At 39.5% G+C, this 16,010-nt stretch overlaps 1 protein-coding gene across 4 annotated transcripts in view; it reads right to left on the bottom strand.

Moving 5' to 3' along the window:
- The window catches only part of CACNA1C (calcium voltage-gated channel subunit alpha1 C), a 610,648-nt gene that overhangs the window by 66,708 nt on the left and 527,930 nt on the right, over window positions 1–16,010 (bottom strand). For all 4 annotated transcript variants that reach the window (XM_087722897.1, XM_087722893.1, XM_087722896.1 and 1 more), the window contains 5 exons: window positions 11,785–11,837; window positions 11,530–11,676; window positions 10,978–11,179; window positions 10,034–10,192; window positions 8,064–8,174 (listed from right to left, as the gene is read on the bottom strand). In XM_087722897.1, the coding sequence (XP_087579023.1) occupies window positions 8,064–8,174; window positions 10,034–10,192; window positions 10,978–11,179; window positions 11,530–11,676; window positions 11,785–11,837 (672 nt within the window). The remainder of the gene's footprint in view (window positions 1–8,063; window positions 8,175–10,033; window positions 10,193–10,977; window positions 11,180–11,529; window positions 11,677–11,784; window positions 11,838–16,010) is intronic.

The following is a 16,010-nucleotide window of genomic DNA, read 5'->3' on the forward strand; positions in this document are numbered from 1 at the left end:
GACTCAACAGCCTAAATCAAATACATGTGTTCTATGGAATATTACTAAGTATCAACATCAACTGCTATCAAGCAAAGATAATGCATGCTTTATTAAAGTCCCAAGACAATTTAGCCATGGCAATAGATACGAAATCAGCATTGCCAAATGGAAGAAAGGAGAAAAAAAATCTTCAAAGCTAAAGCTACCTGGGGATCATAGAAGACTGCTAGAAAAGCACAGACTATACACAATATTTATTAGTTTCCATCTTACATGTTTTTTTTTAAAGGCAACTACTGCAAATTGATTACCTTATGCTCTTCTGAAAAATGCTCTACAATATATGGGGCTGCCCCTGAAGAGTGTTCGAAGACTACAGTTGGTCCAGAATGCAGCCGTGTGAGCGATACTGGGTGTACCTAGATACACCCATGTTACACCCATCCTCCGCGAGCTGCACTGGCTCCCTATTGGTCTCCGAACAGGCTTCAAGGTGCTAGTCGTTACTTTTAAAGCCCTACATGGTTTAGGACCTGGCTACCTGAGAGACTGCCTCCTGCCACATACCTCCCAACGACCAACTAGATCTCACAGGTTGGGCCTCCTCTGGGTGCCGTCGACCGGACAATGCCGGCTGGTGGCCCCCCGGGAGAGGGCCTTCTCTGTAGCTGTGCCGGCCCTGTGGAATGATCTTCCCCTAGAGATCCGGACCCTTACCACTCTTCTGGCCTTCCGAAAAGCCACCAAGACCTGGCTGTTCCGGCAGGCCTGGGGCTGTTGATCAATGTGCAGCCCCACTCAGACAGAATGGATGGTGTGCAATTTTAACAACTGTATTTTTTACCTTTATTTTTTTAAATGCTTTTATCTTGTCTGTAAGCCGCCCAGAGTCCCAAGGGAGTGGGCGGCATACAAATTTTATTAAATTTCAATTTCAAATTTCTCTATCTAGCCTTTATGTCATTATAGAGCTTTACAGGTGATAACCAGCCTCTTGAATTGTATATAGAAATCTGTGAGGCTCAAACAAGAGGCACAGGGGCATGCATTCTGGACCAGTTGTAGCTTCTTGGTGACTTCCAAGGACAGATGAACATCACACTGCAGTAGCCCAATCATGCAGCATGAATGACTATGGGGGGGAGGTTCTTGGTCCAGGAAAGGGGTCAAGCTGAGCCTATACAAAGGCCTTCCCTGACCACAGCTGCCACTAGACAGGTGAACGGACAGCTTTTTCAAGCAGAGGAAGAGTAGAGGGTAGAACAAGAAGCAATTATGACAAATCATGGCTTGAACTATCTTGCTTTGCATGTAATGAGTCTATCTCATATATTAGTTTCACCTTTTAAGTTGCATTACAGAAATAAATGAACTTTTGCACGATATTCTAATTCTACGTTTCATCTGTAACTGATGCCTTTGTAAACTGACCACTAGAATCAACAAAGCAATCAATAAATGCCATTTTCAATATCTTAAAAGAAGCTCATTAAAAAAAGAATTGGTATCTTTGTTTTCATAGCCATGAAGTTTTTTGTGCTGGAATCTTCTAAGGGTGAGATTTTGTCAGGCTTCAACACTGTCACACTGCATCCCTGAAAGAATCCTGCTGTTTTCCTTGATTTGCTGCTTTGCTAACCTTGTGGGCAATGCAGAACAATGGGACTGCCATGGGAAGCAGGATTGGTTAGGCAGATGCAGATTATCAAAGAAAAAGGTGAGAAAAAGGAAAGCAACCTATCATAGCTTCATATCTCTCTGCATCATAGATATGCGTGACTGGGAAGCTAAACCTACTGGAGATAAGTTTGTTTGACTCGATAGGATAGGATAGAATTGTTGTGGCCTGCCAGCAACCAGCAGAGCTGGCAGCAGATTCGGACAGTGAGGAGGTTGGAAAGGAGCATGGGCCAGTCCTGGAGTCTGGGGAAGGCTCTGATGAGGGCTCCGTGTCGGAGGCAGAGATGGCCAGGGCCATCTGACAGTTATCAGCTTCCCATCAGCTGCCCATCGGAGTCAGACATCAGTGAGGCAGACAAACAGCTGGAACCTGTTCCCAGTGTGTGCATGCACAAAGTTGCCAGACGAAGGAAACAGCTAGGAAACAAGGGTTAACTTGAGAGTAAGGCCACAGGTGGACAGTGAATGGCCCCTCCCACAGGGAATAAAACAGGAGCGAAAAGGGAGGTGTGTTTGCAGGAGACAATTAGTTCAGGAAGCATTCTTGCCAAGTATTGCGGCGTCTGAAAGATATCAGTCTGGCCAGTCTCTAAGCCTGATAAAGGACAGTAATTGTGAACTATCTTGAAAGACTGTGGGAGAGGAAAGATATTGCTGGAGATGAATTCACTGTAAATTAAATAAAAGGGGTTTATCAGGATGAGGACTTGGCTTCGTGTTTCTGGGGAAGCCTAGGTTAGAACAAGGATAGGATAGGATAGAATAGACCAAAATGCTGCATTAAAAAGTGCCCTGGGATCCAAAGATTAAAGCCTGATGAAAGTAGAAGATTGGCTTCAGATAGTACTTCTGTGGTTCTCTAATAAAGATTTTCCCGTTGCAAGAACTGTGGAAGGAGCCACTGTTCCATGGTAATGAATCTGGAGATTTTCAAGAAGTTGAGATACAAGTATTCCTGAATTGTGATCACAATTGGGACCAGAATTTCTCTTGCCTAAAGCAAGGCAGTTCTTAAGTGAGTTGATTTTATGATCCTTTAAGCAAATCGCTGCAATTGTTAAGTGAATCATGCAGTCATTAACCGAACCTGCTTTCGCCCACTTTTTTAATGGGCTATAAGATTAAGAAGAGTGAGAGATTCTTTCTATGTTCAAATTAACTACAATGTTTGGAATATAAGGGCTCTGATATGGAGGCTAAACTCTGAATCATGTAATTTCAGTCAATCTCCTTTCTAGCCCACCATGAAAGCATTGGTCATGACAAGTGTAGGATAAATAAAATAGATCTATGATGCAAAAGAGAGAGCTTTTCAGGCTGGGGTTTTGCAAGCTTAATTTATTGCTTTGTAAACAGCATCATTTCAATCAATGGCCGTGTAATGATAGAGCAGAGCATGCCACCTGTGAAATGATAGAAAGCACTTCCATGCCAGTCAGAAAAGATGCATCAAGAGAATGGCAGATTACATGAAGCCCTGGTTTGTTTTTCACAGTCCCAAATCAAGTGCAGAGATATAATGGTCACTGGACTGACCAACCATGCAGGGGGCAATAATAAGAACAGCTGAAGAGAAAAAGGCTAAGAATAACAAAACTTTCTGAGGACCAGAGGTGGGGTCCTACCAGTTTGACCGAACTAGTAGTGGCATGCTGGCCTGGGTCGCAGAACCGGCAGCAACCCAGGCTGGCCACACCCCGAAACCAGTTCCCAGGTTGCCGCCGTCGCCATATTTTTTTAAGGTTCTGTGCATGCGCAGAATAATTTCCATTGAATTGTGCATGCGCACGGAGCACTTATCTAGCACGTGCGCACATGCAAACCGCATGCACGAGCGAACCGGCAGTAAGGCCGGCTGAAACCCACCCCTGCTGAGGAGCACCTACCCTTGTGTGATAGTTGTAGATGTGAGGATACAGTCACTTTTCATGTTTTCCTTTTTGAAAGTGACCTCAAGAAAATATTAGTACTTGTAGACCACTGGTTCCCAACCTTTTTTTGGCCATGCCCCACCTAAGCATCTTTAAAATCCAGATTCCCCCCCCCCATGACATATAATTCTTATTTTATAATTCAAAAAATGAACTGTACTCACAGGGGGGAAGCCTAAAAGGCCATTAACTTGGTTTAACAAGGTTCAAATTGCCCCCATTAAAAATCAAATTGCCCCCACCACCACCATGGGGCGTGGGCCCCACATTGAGAACCACTTTTCAACTGTTTTAGACAGTTGAATAGTTTGGACGAAAGAAGCCAATTTTTAAATTGGATTTTGAAAAAACAGGTACTCTTAAAACACTGTTTTAAGAGCTCAAAAAACAAACCATTGTAGGCAGCACTGAACTTGTCCTGGCAGATGCTTAACTTTCTTCTTTTCTTAATGATCCACTGAGTCCAATGGTTGCTTACTTAGCAGGAATTTAGTTTCCTCTAGTTTATTTACAGGGAACATATTTCAGTATTGTTGCCTATCAGAGGCCTGAAAAACAGCTGGAACTGTAGATGTATACCCTATGATGCCATCTGATCTGTAATGATACAGTTGGAGATGCCGTGGGTTTATGGTACGGTGTGGCAGTATCTAATCCAACTGACACTTTTAACTAAACCTCTAAACTGAGAGAATAGAATATGACATGTAGACTCCGTATCTATTTATTGACAGTGACAGCATTGTTTTCAAATATTCAGAACTGCTAGCCTTTCTCTGAATATATAGTATACTGAATTAAAAGGGTCCCAACTATATTTGCATGTAAGAGTGTTTTTAATGTAAGTTGGAATTAGTAGGTAATTCCTAAGGTATTTTTAGTATATGGGCAAGAATTTCTAACTTTCAGTTATCTACTTATGGCAATAATAGAATAAAACCCTTTGCTTCCTTCTTATTTCCATAATTATACTGCTGATTAAAAGAGAATGAGGTTTTATGTCATCTGTATAAGGGAATTGGTAATGGCATCATTATACAAATGAGCAAATTTATTTTTATTTATTTATTGAATTTGTATATCACCTAGTGCATCTAAGTTCCTGGCAGCTTACACCAACAAAAATGTATAGTATAATGATCATCCACAGTAATAATCTGCACACACTAACCCACAAACAATATAGTATGATACATAATATTCATAGAAATCAAATCTACGTAAGTATCAATCACAATTGACACAATAGCCAAATATATTGCTGGCAAACAATCAGATCTGTCTAGAAAACTATTGCTGGAGGGCCTACTCAAGCTTCTAGAACTGCAGCTGTTTTGGCCTCAACTCTGGAGTGCCAGCACTATCTTCTCTAGGAGGGCTTTTTCAGATGAGTCTGTATAGACCTTTATAGGTCACTAGTAGTATTTTGAGTTGCAGTTGGAAAACTGTTGATAAAACTCATACACGGCTTGCAAAATAAGTGTAATATAATCGTGGCAATGAGCAATAGTCAACGAGTGAGCCATGGATTTTACCCTTTTACCACTCTGGAGTGATGTTTATATTGAGCCATCCACCATAAAACCAAGTTCCATTTCATGTTTGGTCACAATTCAGACAACGTACTTAGAATATTTGTTGATCTAATGTGCATCCCTTTACTCTTACTGCCAAAATTGGTCAAAATTGCTAGAAAGAGCAGCTTTGCTTTGTAGAAAATACTGAATGTAAGATCAGACCTAAGCATATAAGAATAGTTTTCCTCGATCAAGCCATGGCCCAGCTTGGTCCAGCATTTTGTTTCATTATGGCTAAACAGGTATCCCTTGTGCTTCTAAGCAGATGGAGACAGTATCCCATTCCTGTCACCGTATCCTGCAAGTGATATTTAGCAATAGCAATAGCAATAGCAGTTAGACTTATATACCACTTCATAGGGCTTTCAGCCCTCTCTAAGCGGTTTACAGAGTCAGCATATTGCCCCCAACAATCCGGGTCCTCATTTCACCCACCTCGGAAGGATGGAAGGCTGAGTCAACCCTGAGCCGGTGAGATTTGAACAGCCGAACTGCCGAACTAGCAGTTGGCTGAAGTAGCCTGCAGTACTGCACTCTAACCACTGCGCCACCTTGGAGATGTGCTGGCTCCAGCTCTGAGCAAATTGCCCTTGCCCTTGCGAAACTTGTTCTCCAGCCATTTATTTATCCACTCTACTTTTAAAGCCATCCAAGTTTGTAGCTGTCATAGTGTCTTCTCACAATCATTCCATAGGTTACTTATATGCTATGTGAAGATATGCTTTCCTTTATCTAAATCTCTCCAGCTATTTCATGGACTGAGGAAGATAAATTCTTTCTTCCCTATTCTCCATGCCATCCACAATTTTGTATGTTTTTATCATGTCTCTCTTCAGTTACCATTTTTCCATTTTAGAGTGCTCCAAATATTCTGGATTTTGCTTGCAGGTTAGGTTTTGAAACTTCCTGATAATTCTGCTTGTCTTCTTCTGCAATTTCCCCAATTGTATGTTTTTTTTAAAAAGATGAACAGAGCTGCATATAGTATTCTAGATATGGATATACTATACCCTGGTACATGGACGTTACAATGGGAGTTTTATTTTCAATAGTTTGTATATTTAAAATGAATTTGTCTTTTCTAAAACTGCTGAAAGCTGAGATTGTCAAGATCTTTTTTTGGTAGGGAAGGTGTCTCTGAACTATCTGTAACTAACACATATTAGGAAAATATATATATATAGTTTAACATTTATGTGTTAAAAAGCATTCCTGCTGTTAGAAAAATATACAAATAACCTATAGAAAAATCACTTTTTATATGTTGCAATATTTCATATTGCATGGAGTCCTTGTTTAGCAACTGCCTCATTTAGTGACTATTTGTAGTTATGGCAGTGATGAAAAAGGAATTTTGTGACCAGTCTCCACATTTAGAACCATTGCAGGGCTATAAAGTAAAGGAAAGCTGGAGGAACATAATAAGTACAGTCATAATTTCACTTAGTGATCACTTCACTTAATGATCCAGTTGCCAGTCCCAATTGTGGTCACTAAATGAGGGCTACTTGTGCTACTATTGTTAGAAGATCATTTAAATTGTGTGGGTTTGTACTCATTTTATAGTAGCCTTCTGCCTCAAAGTCTGTCTCATTATGAATTTAAAACAATGAATCTTTTGGGCTCATGGATGCATGTGGACCATGGGGAATGATTGTGGATGCAATTTACAAAATGATTACCACAATATTTTACTTATTTCAGCAATACAGCTTTAAGGCTAGGTACTGGTTCCAGATAAACATGTACTTCTAGGAGTTTGTAGTGAAATTGTTGGAAGAAACATCAGCTATTGTATACTGCTTTGTTTCCCTTGGGTTCTGGAGGAGGAGGAGGAGGATACAGGGAGTAGACAAAGCAAGACCACTGTCCTTACTGACTCAGTTGCGACCCCCAATTGGGGGCCCTTGGGGGGGCAAGCTTAGAAATGGGGCAGGGGCATTTCATCTCTGATGAAATGCTCCCAGCTTTGCCAGTTCAATGCCCATCATTCCTTGTCAATTCCCTAGCATTGTACAAAGCCACAGTGGCCCTGGAGGTTAGGTGCTGTACCCACTGAGTCGTATTTCGAGACCACCTTCTCAATGCCGCATTGCTAATGGCTTAGTGGAGAATATTCTTGTTTTTTCTTCAGGCATCTCATCTCCACTGGACACTATTTTAGGGCAAGCAGGGTTGGTTTAATTCCTTCAGCCCGCATACTTCTCTGGTGTGGCCTGGACCCCCAGCATTGCTGAATAAATAGAAAACCTTTTTTCCCCCTTTCCCTTTCCAACTTCATCAATATGCCTAATATTTGATGAAAACTGCCACTTTTTCCTTTTCAAGCATCCCAACACGGCTGCTACTCTTTATCTTTTTATTTCAACTTTTTTTTTAATCATACAAGTTGCATTCCTGATGCAACTTTCTCACTCTTGTCTCTTTGGTAAAGTGGTCAGCTTAAATCACAGCCCTCTTTTTTTTAAAAAAAAATGCTTTTCAACAGGAGTTGAATAGTGCGTGTTCAGGGAGCATTTTTCAGCACCAGGAGCAAGTATCCTAGTTATGCCCACAAATTAGTAGTTAACAAGTTGGTGCTGAGGCAATTCTCATGTTCCCATGGGTGTCCATTGGGGTACACAACATTTTACAGCTTATATATTCTGAAGAATCAGAGAAATGCTATATTTTTAAAAGGCATGATTCTGTCTGTATACTCAGTTTAAAAATGGAAGGCTATTCCAAGCACAGATTGAGATTCCAGCTTAGACAACAACTGCTCAAGAGCATCTCCTTTAGATTGTGGAGGAGTATGGGAGATAAAGCTTGACTTTATTACCTTTTTTATCTCCTCCCGTCTGCTTTTTGACCCCCCTAGATGCACAGAGAGAAACTTTGATTGATAACATACCTTGGGTTTGAAGGCAATTAACTTCAGAACCATCTCAACGGTGAAAAGGCCAGTGAACAGCATGTTGAGGATGTTCATTGCTTGTTTGAAGAGGATACTTTGACCATAGTGCTGAAAGCAAATCCCCAACAACTAATTATTCCAATTTGCATTGTGAAAAGTGGATTGTTTTCTCCTTTTACCAGTTCTCTCTCCCCTCTGCTACTCCACTTCTATGTCCTTCTGATTTCTTTATAATTTAACTAGCTGATAACCTGGGGGTTGCCCGTGTATTTATTTATAGGGGGGAAATGTCCAAACCAAACGTAATTTTAAATGTTGGATTTTCCCCCTTACCAGAGCCTTGTGGAGTACTGTGAAGCCGTTACAATGGCAACTCCACTGCGCTGTACAGTAGAAGCAATTAAATGGCCGTACAGTAGAAGCCACTTTAAGGTGCAACAGGCTGTATCTTAACAGAACACACACCCTGAGGGGTGTTAGGCTGTCTTACCCCCACAGTGTTTTTTTTTCCAGAGAGTAAGTCATCTGTTTGGTTGAAATTGCTTGAGGCATTCCAGAGTCATGCTGGAATATATACTAACATCCATTTTTATATAGATAGATGAATTAATCATTAAAAACATATTTCATTTCAAAACCAGCTGTGTTATGGAAAACACAGTTTTCTAACACAATATCATGGGTTATCCACTTAAAATATGATAATGTGATTCCATCCTATATCTAATTAATCAAAAAAGAAAGGCCATGTCCTCAGAGGAGGCAGTGCTTGACTTATGACTGGCCATTTAGCGACTGTTCAAAATTATGGTGGACCCAAAAATGGGACTTTTAACCCAGGTCTGTAGTAGCAACAGTTAGACCTCTTTCACAGTCATGTGTCCAAACTTTAGGCACTCGTCAACATGGCCACTTTTATGGCCATTTGCAGTGTGCTGTGGTCACATGACTGCATTATATGATGTTTTTTCTTCTGTTTTTTAGCAAAGTGAGCACAGAGCAAACTATTAGTTCGCTTAACAGCTATAGCATTCACTTTACGACCACTGGGGTTGTTTAATGACCGCAACAAAAACATAAAAATAAGTTGGTTATGTGACCAAACCATTTTTTGACTATCACGACATGACTGTAATGAACAGGCTCCATTACAGTGATATATAGAGGAGTACCTGTGTATATTTGTGACATGTCCTCACACTGCTGCTTCCCCCATCACTGATTTTCAGGCTTTTGGCAACCAGCTCACATTTACCATGGGTTGCAACAATCTGTGGTCATGTTACTGCAATTTGTAATTTTTTTGCTATTTTCCAGCTGAAAAGTGGCAAAAAAATGGCCACTGGATATGCTGCATTCACTTACTGTAAAAAAAAAACCAGTGTGTGTGTGTGTGTGTGTGTGTGTGTGTGTGTGTGTGTGTGTGTGTGTGTGTGTGTATACACAATTTAAATTAAAAATAATAATTTAACATTTTTATTATTTCTGTATTTTGTACTTAGGAAATACACTTGCTTTAAAAAAAAGTATGTAGTTGATACAATTTGTAGAATGGGACAAATTAATATTTCCAGATAGTTTTAGTTCCCTCACAGTTCTTCTTGGTTTTAATAATGTACTTATTTTCCCTTGACAATTAAAAAAACGACAGAAACTGTGCAATTTCTATATCATGAATATTGCAGTGAATTCAATATTAGCGATGATATCGTAAGACTTTTTCGGGCTGTATGCCGTGTTGAATTCTATTCCAAAAAAGTATTTCGGAACGCATGGTATAAAGACATTGCGCTTGTCTTCAACTGTTTAAACTTTAAAGCAAGCAATACCATTTCCTAAGATAACAGGGTAGCTGCAGTAGTTAGCCAGGTGAAGATACATCGGTTTTAAAGATTTCTTTGAAGTATCTTTGCCAAATTATTTCTGAAGCTTTGCACAGCCCTAATATTTTCTAACTTCCCACCTACCTGCATGGCCAGGCAGATGGTGTTCAGCAAGATGAGGACGAACATCAGGTATTCAAAATAGGTGGAGTTCACCACGTACCAGACTTTATATTGGTACTGGTTTTTGGGGATATATCTTCGCAGGGGCCGGGCCTTCAGGGCGTATTCTACACATTGACGCTATTAAAAGGAAGCAGTGGGTTAGAAAAATAAATTCTACAATTATAGAATTTAGCTTGGTCAGAAATAATTATAACAATTCTTGCTTTAGGAGAACTAATTTACTAATGGTAAGTCTTGTGGTGCCTTAATGGCCGACACATTGTTTTGGGCCCAAAAGTTTGTGTAGCATAGACCATTTTGTGAGAAACAACTGGTAGAGCAATTGGACCTCATGGAAGTTCAAGGAATTTTGAGAATTCCATCCAGCATGATCTTCAATGACTGGAAATTCTATAAGTTGCAGTCTTAAAATCTTATTAAATCTAATAACTTTTAATATTGCAATACTGTAATTATTCACTTTGGAATAAACCACTGATCTCAGTAGTACTGGCCTGTTAATATGTATTAAAATGCAACATGAATACTCCAAAGTATTCCATTGCAACGGAAACAAAAGACTTCCAAGAGACTGTGGAGTCTGACAGTTTTATTTCAGTGATGAAATTTTCATTATTATACAAGCACTGTCACAATGCACATATAATAGGGGAGGAGCTTGCATTGTGATGCTTGATTTATCATGCGTGGCCCTATATCTTTCTTTTATTTTTTCTATGAAGATAATGAAATATTCTAATACTGCATGGGTGGGTAATGTTTTTCAGCAGTCAGCAGGCCTAGCACTATTCCGTAAGATTTGTAGTAGGATAGTATCACCTTCACCTTACATTCTAATAAATATTTAGTTGGATGTTTGAATTGTATCTTGCAGGATTTTAAGAGCCACATAATGGAATTACCTGGTTCTTGTCAAGCTCACAGTTCTTATATTCCTGTTCTCCTTGCTCTTGAAATGTGACGATCACGAAACCAACAAAGATGTTCATCATGAAGAAAGCAATGATGATGATATAAATAATGAAGAAAATTGAGATCTCCACCCTGTGGTTGTAGATGGGCCCCACATCTTCCATATGGGAATCGATAGATCGATACAGCAGTCTGGAAACAAACAAAAAAAGGAAATAGAAACTAAATACTTTCAGACAACCTAATTGGCAGGCTTTTGTTAGAGATCCTTTCTGAGCATGAAAGCACCAGAAAACAGCCTTCCAAATGTGCCATTTGAAAGTTTCCAGATTTCCAGTCTTGTGACTATGTGAGAAATGAGACAGTAAAATGAAATGAAACATTATTTTCTAAAGAACTTTTAAAACAGTAGTGAGTTAGCACATGATAACACACTGAAGTACTGAATGACAAGTCAAGTTAAACAAGTTAAGTTAAAAGCTGAAAAAGGCAAATCATTTTGCATCTATAAAATATAAACAAAAAATGCCTTATATACTCACTCTGGCCAGCCTTCAAAGGTTGAAACAGTGAAAAGGGCCATCATAGCTGTTAGGACATTGTCAAAATCAAATTTGCTATTCTCCCAGCTTCGGGCCTGGATGATTGGTTGAGACACTTCTCCTTCCTTGTAAGTGATAAAATTGCCCCTATGAGGAGAAGGAAAGTAAGGGGGATTGGGGGAAATAGACACACACAAAAATTCCTTGACAGCGGTTGACATGGAAAAGAGGTCAGACAAACGATCATGAACTCACTTGCATTCTGCTTCTGTTTGCTTGGAGCTATCAGTGCAGCTGTACAGTTTGCCCTGGAGGAGAATGAAAGAGAAGAATAATTTAATTATAGAGCAGAACACAGAGTTATGCTTTCATTACTGCCTCATGAAGAAAAAAATGTGCTTTTTCTCCTCTCTTCATCTATTGCTGTTTAAAGTTTTATCAGCTTGAATTATATTGCCAGCCTTACTGCATTCTGTATGGATCGTAGTCTATGTTGCCAACAATTGCACTTTCGAACTTAAGCTATAAAATTTCATTCAAGGCAACACATGTACAACAGAGTTAAGAGTCAAACTGGGATAGGAATAAGTAACTCAGAATTCCTTCTATTAAAACAATATTTTTCATGTTTAAGTATATGGAAAGATTAATCACCAACAAAACATGTTTCCAGCCATTTTCCAAACTATTTCAAATATGCAAATCTACCAATATGTCAACTAGATTTGGCATGTGCATTACATAAATATACTGAAGATTTTCCTTTTATCTGAATGGGTATGAGGAATAGGTTGAGAGGGAAGAGAAAGTCTAAGAAAGTTGTGGTTGAAGGAGCCGTGACCCGACAAAAGCGCGAACGTCATAAGCGCGCCGACAAAACCGCAGCGCTAAAACCGTGATGTCAAAAGCGCGTTTTTGGACTTCCTGGGGGCGGAGCCGGACTTCCTGGGGGCGGAGCCTGTCGCCGAAGAGGGCTCAACGGAGCTCCTCTCAGAGATCTGGTCTGTATATCTAAATAAGATCATAGATATCACCCCTTTTTGGCTAGAAAGGGTCAGGGAGTAGCTCGGTGGCTAGGGTCTATTCGTAGTTCACGGCCTTTTTCTTTTTTTTTTGGCTGTGGACGGAGATTAGATCCAGCGTAAGCTGAGCTCTTATCTCCAGCCAGTTCTTCTCAGCTGCTTTTTTTGCAGCCCTAGACAGGTGACCCCCCCCCTCAGGACAAAGCAAAGTTGTTTGAAGCTATGATTAATACGAGCGGGTCCCACCCCTGAGAGATTTTTGTTTTTACTACTATCTTAAACACCAGCCTCATTTGTCCTAGAGGCTTCTTTGTTTAAACGCACTTCAAAATGGCGACTTTTTTCCGTTGGTGATTGATAGGGGACGTACTTAGCCGGCTTCACCTTCCTGCAGACCACTCCTTATTAACTATCTAAAATCTACAAACAAAATAACTTTTTTTTGGAAACAGAGGGGAGCGAGAGCGCTGTTTATTTGTCTATTTATAATGGCTCCCAGATCAAAACCGAAGCATTTCTCTACGAATGTCCTTAAAGAACCTACTATGAAATCGCAGCCCTTGTCTCCTACGCCCTCTACTGGAGAATTCTTAACACAGGAATTTTTCTTCCAAATGCTTAATGATTTTAAACAGGAAATTAAAGAATTTGTATTGGAGCTATATGATAATTTAAAGTCTAAGATTGCCCAAATGGAGACGAATACGTTTGCAGCCGTGTCTACTCTGACAGATTATACCGCTGAAATGGAGAATAAATTGGAAAGTTTGGAGGAGACTAACTCTAATTTGACTACTAATATCCAAACATTACAACAAAAAATTAGAGATACTCAAGAACAGCTCGTTATGATAAACTTTAACAAGAAGGCATTTGCAATAAGAGTCAGAGGATTGCGTGAAAAGAAGCGAGAGAATCTGAAACAGACTTTTGTTGAAGCCTTCAGCCATGCGGTGGGAAGCCCGGGACTTAATTTTGATTGGCAGATTCGGAAAATCTATCGCCAGAATTCTTTGGTAGCGGAACAGCGACAGCTCCCGAGGGACATAATTATATATTTCTCCACAAAAGAATCCAGAAACGTGATCATGCAAAAGTTCTACAATAACAGGTTGCGAGTTGATGGGCAGGATTTGATTGTCTTCAAAGAAATACCATCCCAGATGTTAAAAGCAAGAAGAGACTATACTTTCTTAACTAAAGAGCTTAGAAATCACCAGATTCAATATAAATGGGAGGCCCCAGCCGGCATTACGGTCACATTTGAGAATCAAAGACTTCGTCTCAATTCTGTTTCGGAGGCTCGAGATTTCTATTACAAGACTTTGAAGGTGGGACTTCCTGATTCACTTGGAAAAGAGGAAAGACAAGCCGAAGAAGAAGGCAAGCAGCAGACCACATGGCTGCAAGATGGAGGGGGTAGCTCTCCCTCTCTCGGAGAAGCAGAAAAGCGGAGATAGAGGATTTAGACATTCCAAAATATTCGTCAAAGTTGTGGATTGAATGGGGGTTTGCGACCTCTCTCCGGTAGAAAAAGCGGAATCGGATATTGGTGGGGTGATGCTGAATGTATATTTGTAAAATGCATGCGGAATGATTTACGCTGTTTAAATCCTATTAGAAGGGAAAGTTTGATGAGATTATTTTAAAATAGAAGGTAAACTGATTCTTGTTTAAAGTATTATTTGAATATGTGGAATGATCCATGCTACTTAATTTTTATTAGAAGGGAAAGCTTGGTGAGATTATTTTGAGCTAGATTGTAAACTAATGTCTGCATAAATTTGATAGTGGTAAATATCAGAGAAGCAAGGGATGAGGGTAAAATGCATGCGGAATGATTTACGTTGTTTAAATCCTATTAGAAGGGAAAGCTTGATGAGATCATTTTAAGATAGAATGCAAACTGATTTTTGTGTAAAGTAATATTTGATCCACGCTGCTTAAATTTTACTAGAAGGGAAAGTTTGGTGAGATTATTTTGAGCTAGATTGTAAACTGATGTCTGCACAAATTTGTATAAATTTTGACTCTTCTGTGAATTACTGTTTGAAAATAAGGCTAAGAAAGATTATTTGGAGGGACTATGGGAAATAGTGGTAAATATCAGAGAAGCAAGGGATGAGGGTAAAATGCATGCAGAATGATTTACGTTGTTTAAATCCTATTAGAAGGGAAAGTTTGATGAGATTATTTTAAGATAGAATGCAAACTGATTCTTGTGTAAAGTAATATTTGAATATGTGGAATGATCCACGCTGCTTAAATTTTACTAGAAGGGAAAGTTTGGTGAGATTATTTTGAGCTAGATTGTAAACGGATGTCTACACAAATTTGTATAAATGTTTATCTGAATATAAGGTTAAGGAAGATGAACTGGAGAGTTTACAGGAGGTTGGGGTAAATAACAAAGAAGCAAGAGACAAGAATAAAATACATATAGAATGATTTATACTATTTAAACATAAATAAAGATGGGGGGCTGAGCTTAATACAAAGAATTCTTTTTTTCTTTTCTTTTTTTTTCTTTTCTTTTCCTTTTTATAATTTGTATTTTCTTTCTATCTATTTTTTTTTATACATTACTTTTATTTTTAATTCATACGATCATAAGATACTTTAGAAGGGGTTTGACAGAGGGCAGTGCCAGGTGTGGGCCCTGGGAAGTCGGGAGGATTAGGGATGGGGATTTATGGGGGGTGGGTGGGTGGGTGTTAATATAGTCTCAATAAGAAAAAGAATGCACTTGTATACGGTTGTTCTTTCTTTTTTTTTTCTTTTCTTTCTTTATATTTTTTTTTCCCTTGGTTTATTTTTTTTTTATCATATTATATTAATAAACAACAGTTGAATAAAGGAACACACCAAGGGGAGAGGTAGAGGGAAAGAAGAGGGAGGAGTAAGGAAGGAGTAAGGGGAATGTAAGGAGGGCGTAAGGGGAGCAAGGGGAGAAGGAAGGTTTGAGGGGAAAGGGAAGTAGGAGGGGAGTGTTAGAGGGAGGAAAGGAAAGTTGGAGGGGGAAGATGGGGTGTATGGAGGATGGAAGTGTCAGGTGGGGTTGTGAATGATGATGAGTTGTGTTTTCTTTTTTATTTTGTTTTATTTCTTTTCTTATAGCAAATATCCAGTATATAAGTGACTGTAAAATGGAATGTGAAAATGAATAAAATATATTTGAAAAAAAAAAAAAAAAATTAAAAGCGCGTCGACAACAGCGCGCCGACAGAAGCGCGATTTAAGTTAAGGTAACGTTTAGGGTTAGGTTTAGGGTTAGGTTTAGGGTTAGGTTACATCGCGCTTCTGTCGGCACACTGTTGTCGGCGCGCTTCAGGGCTCATTCTTCGCTCCTTCGTCGCGCGGTTTTGTCGGCGCGGTTTTGTCACCGCGGTTTAGTGAGGCGCGCTTTTGTCGTTCGCGCATTTGTGGTGGAACCGAAGGAGCTGATGTGATTCTCAAAAA

This window comes from Thamnophis sirtalis, unplaced genomic scaffold (genome assembly GCF_051295495.1).
Source record: "Thamnophis sirtalis isolate CommonGarterSnake01/CBP01778 unplaced genomic scaffold, rThaSir2_p1.2 scaffold_9, whole genome shotgun sequence".
NCBI classification, from domain to species: domain Eukaryota; kingdom Metazoa; phylum Chordata; class Lepidosauria; order Squamata; family Natricidae; genus Thamnophis; species Thamnophis sirtalis.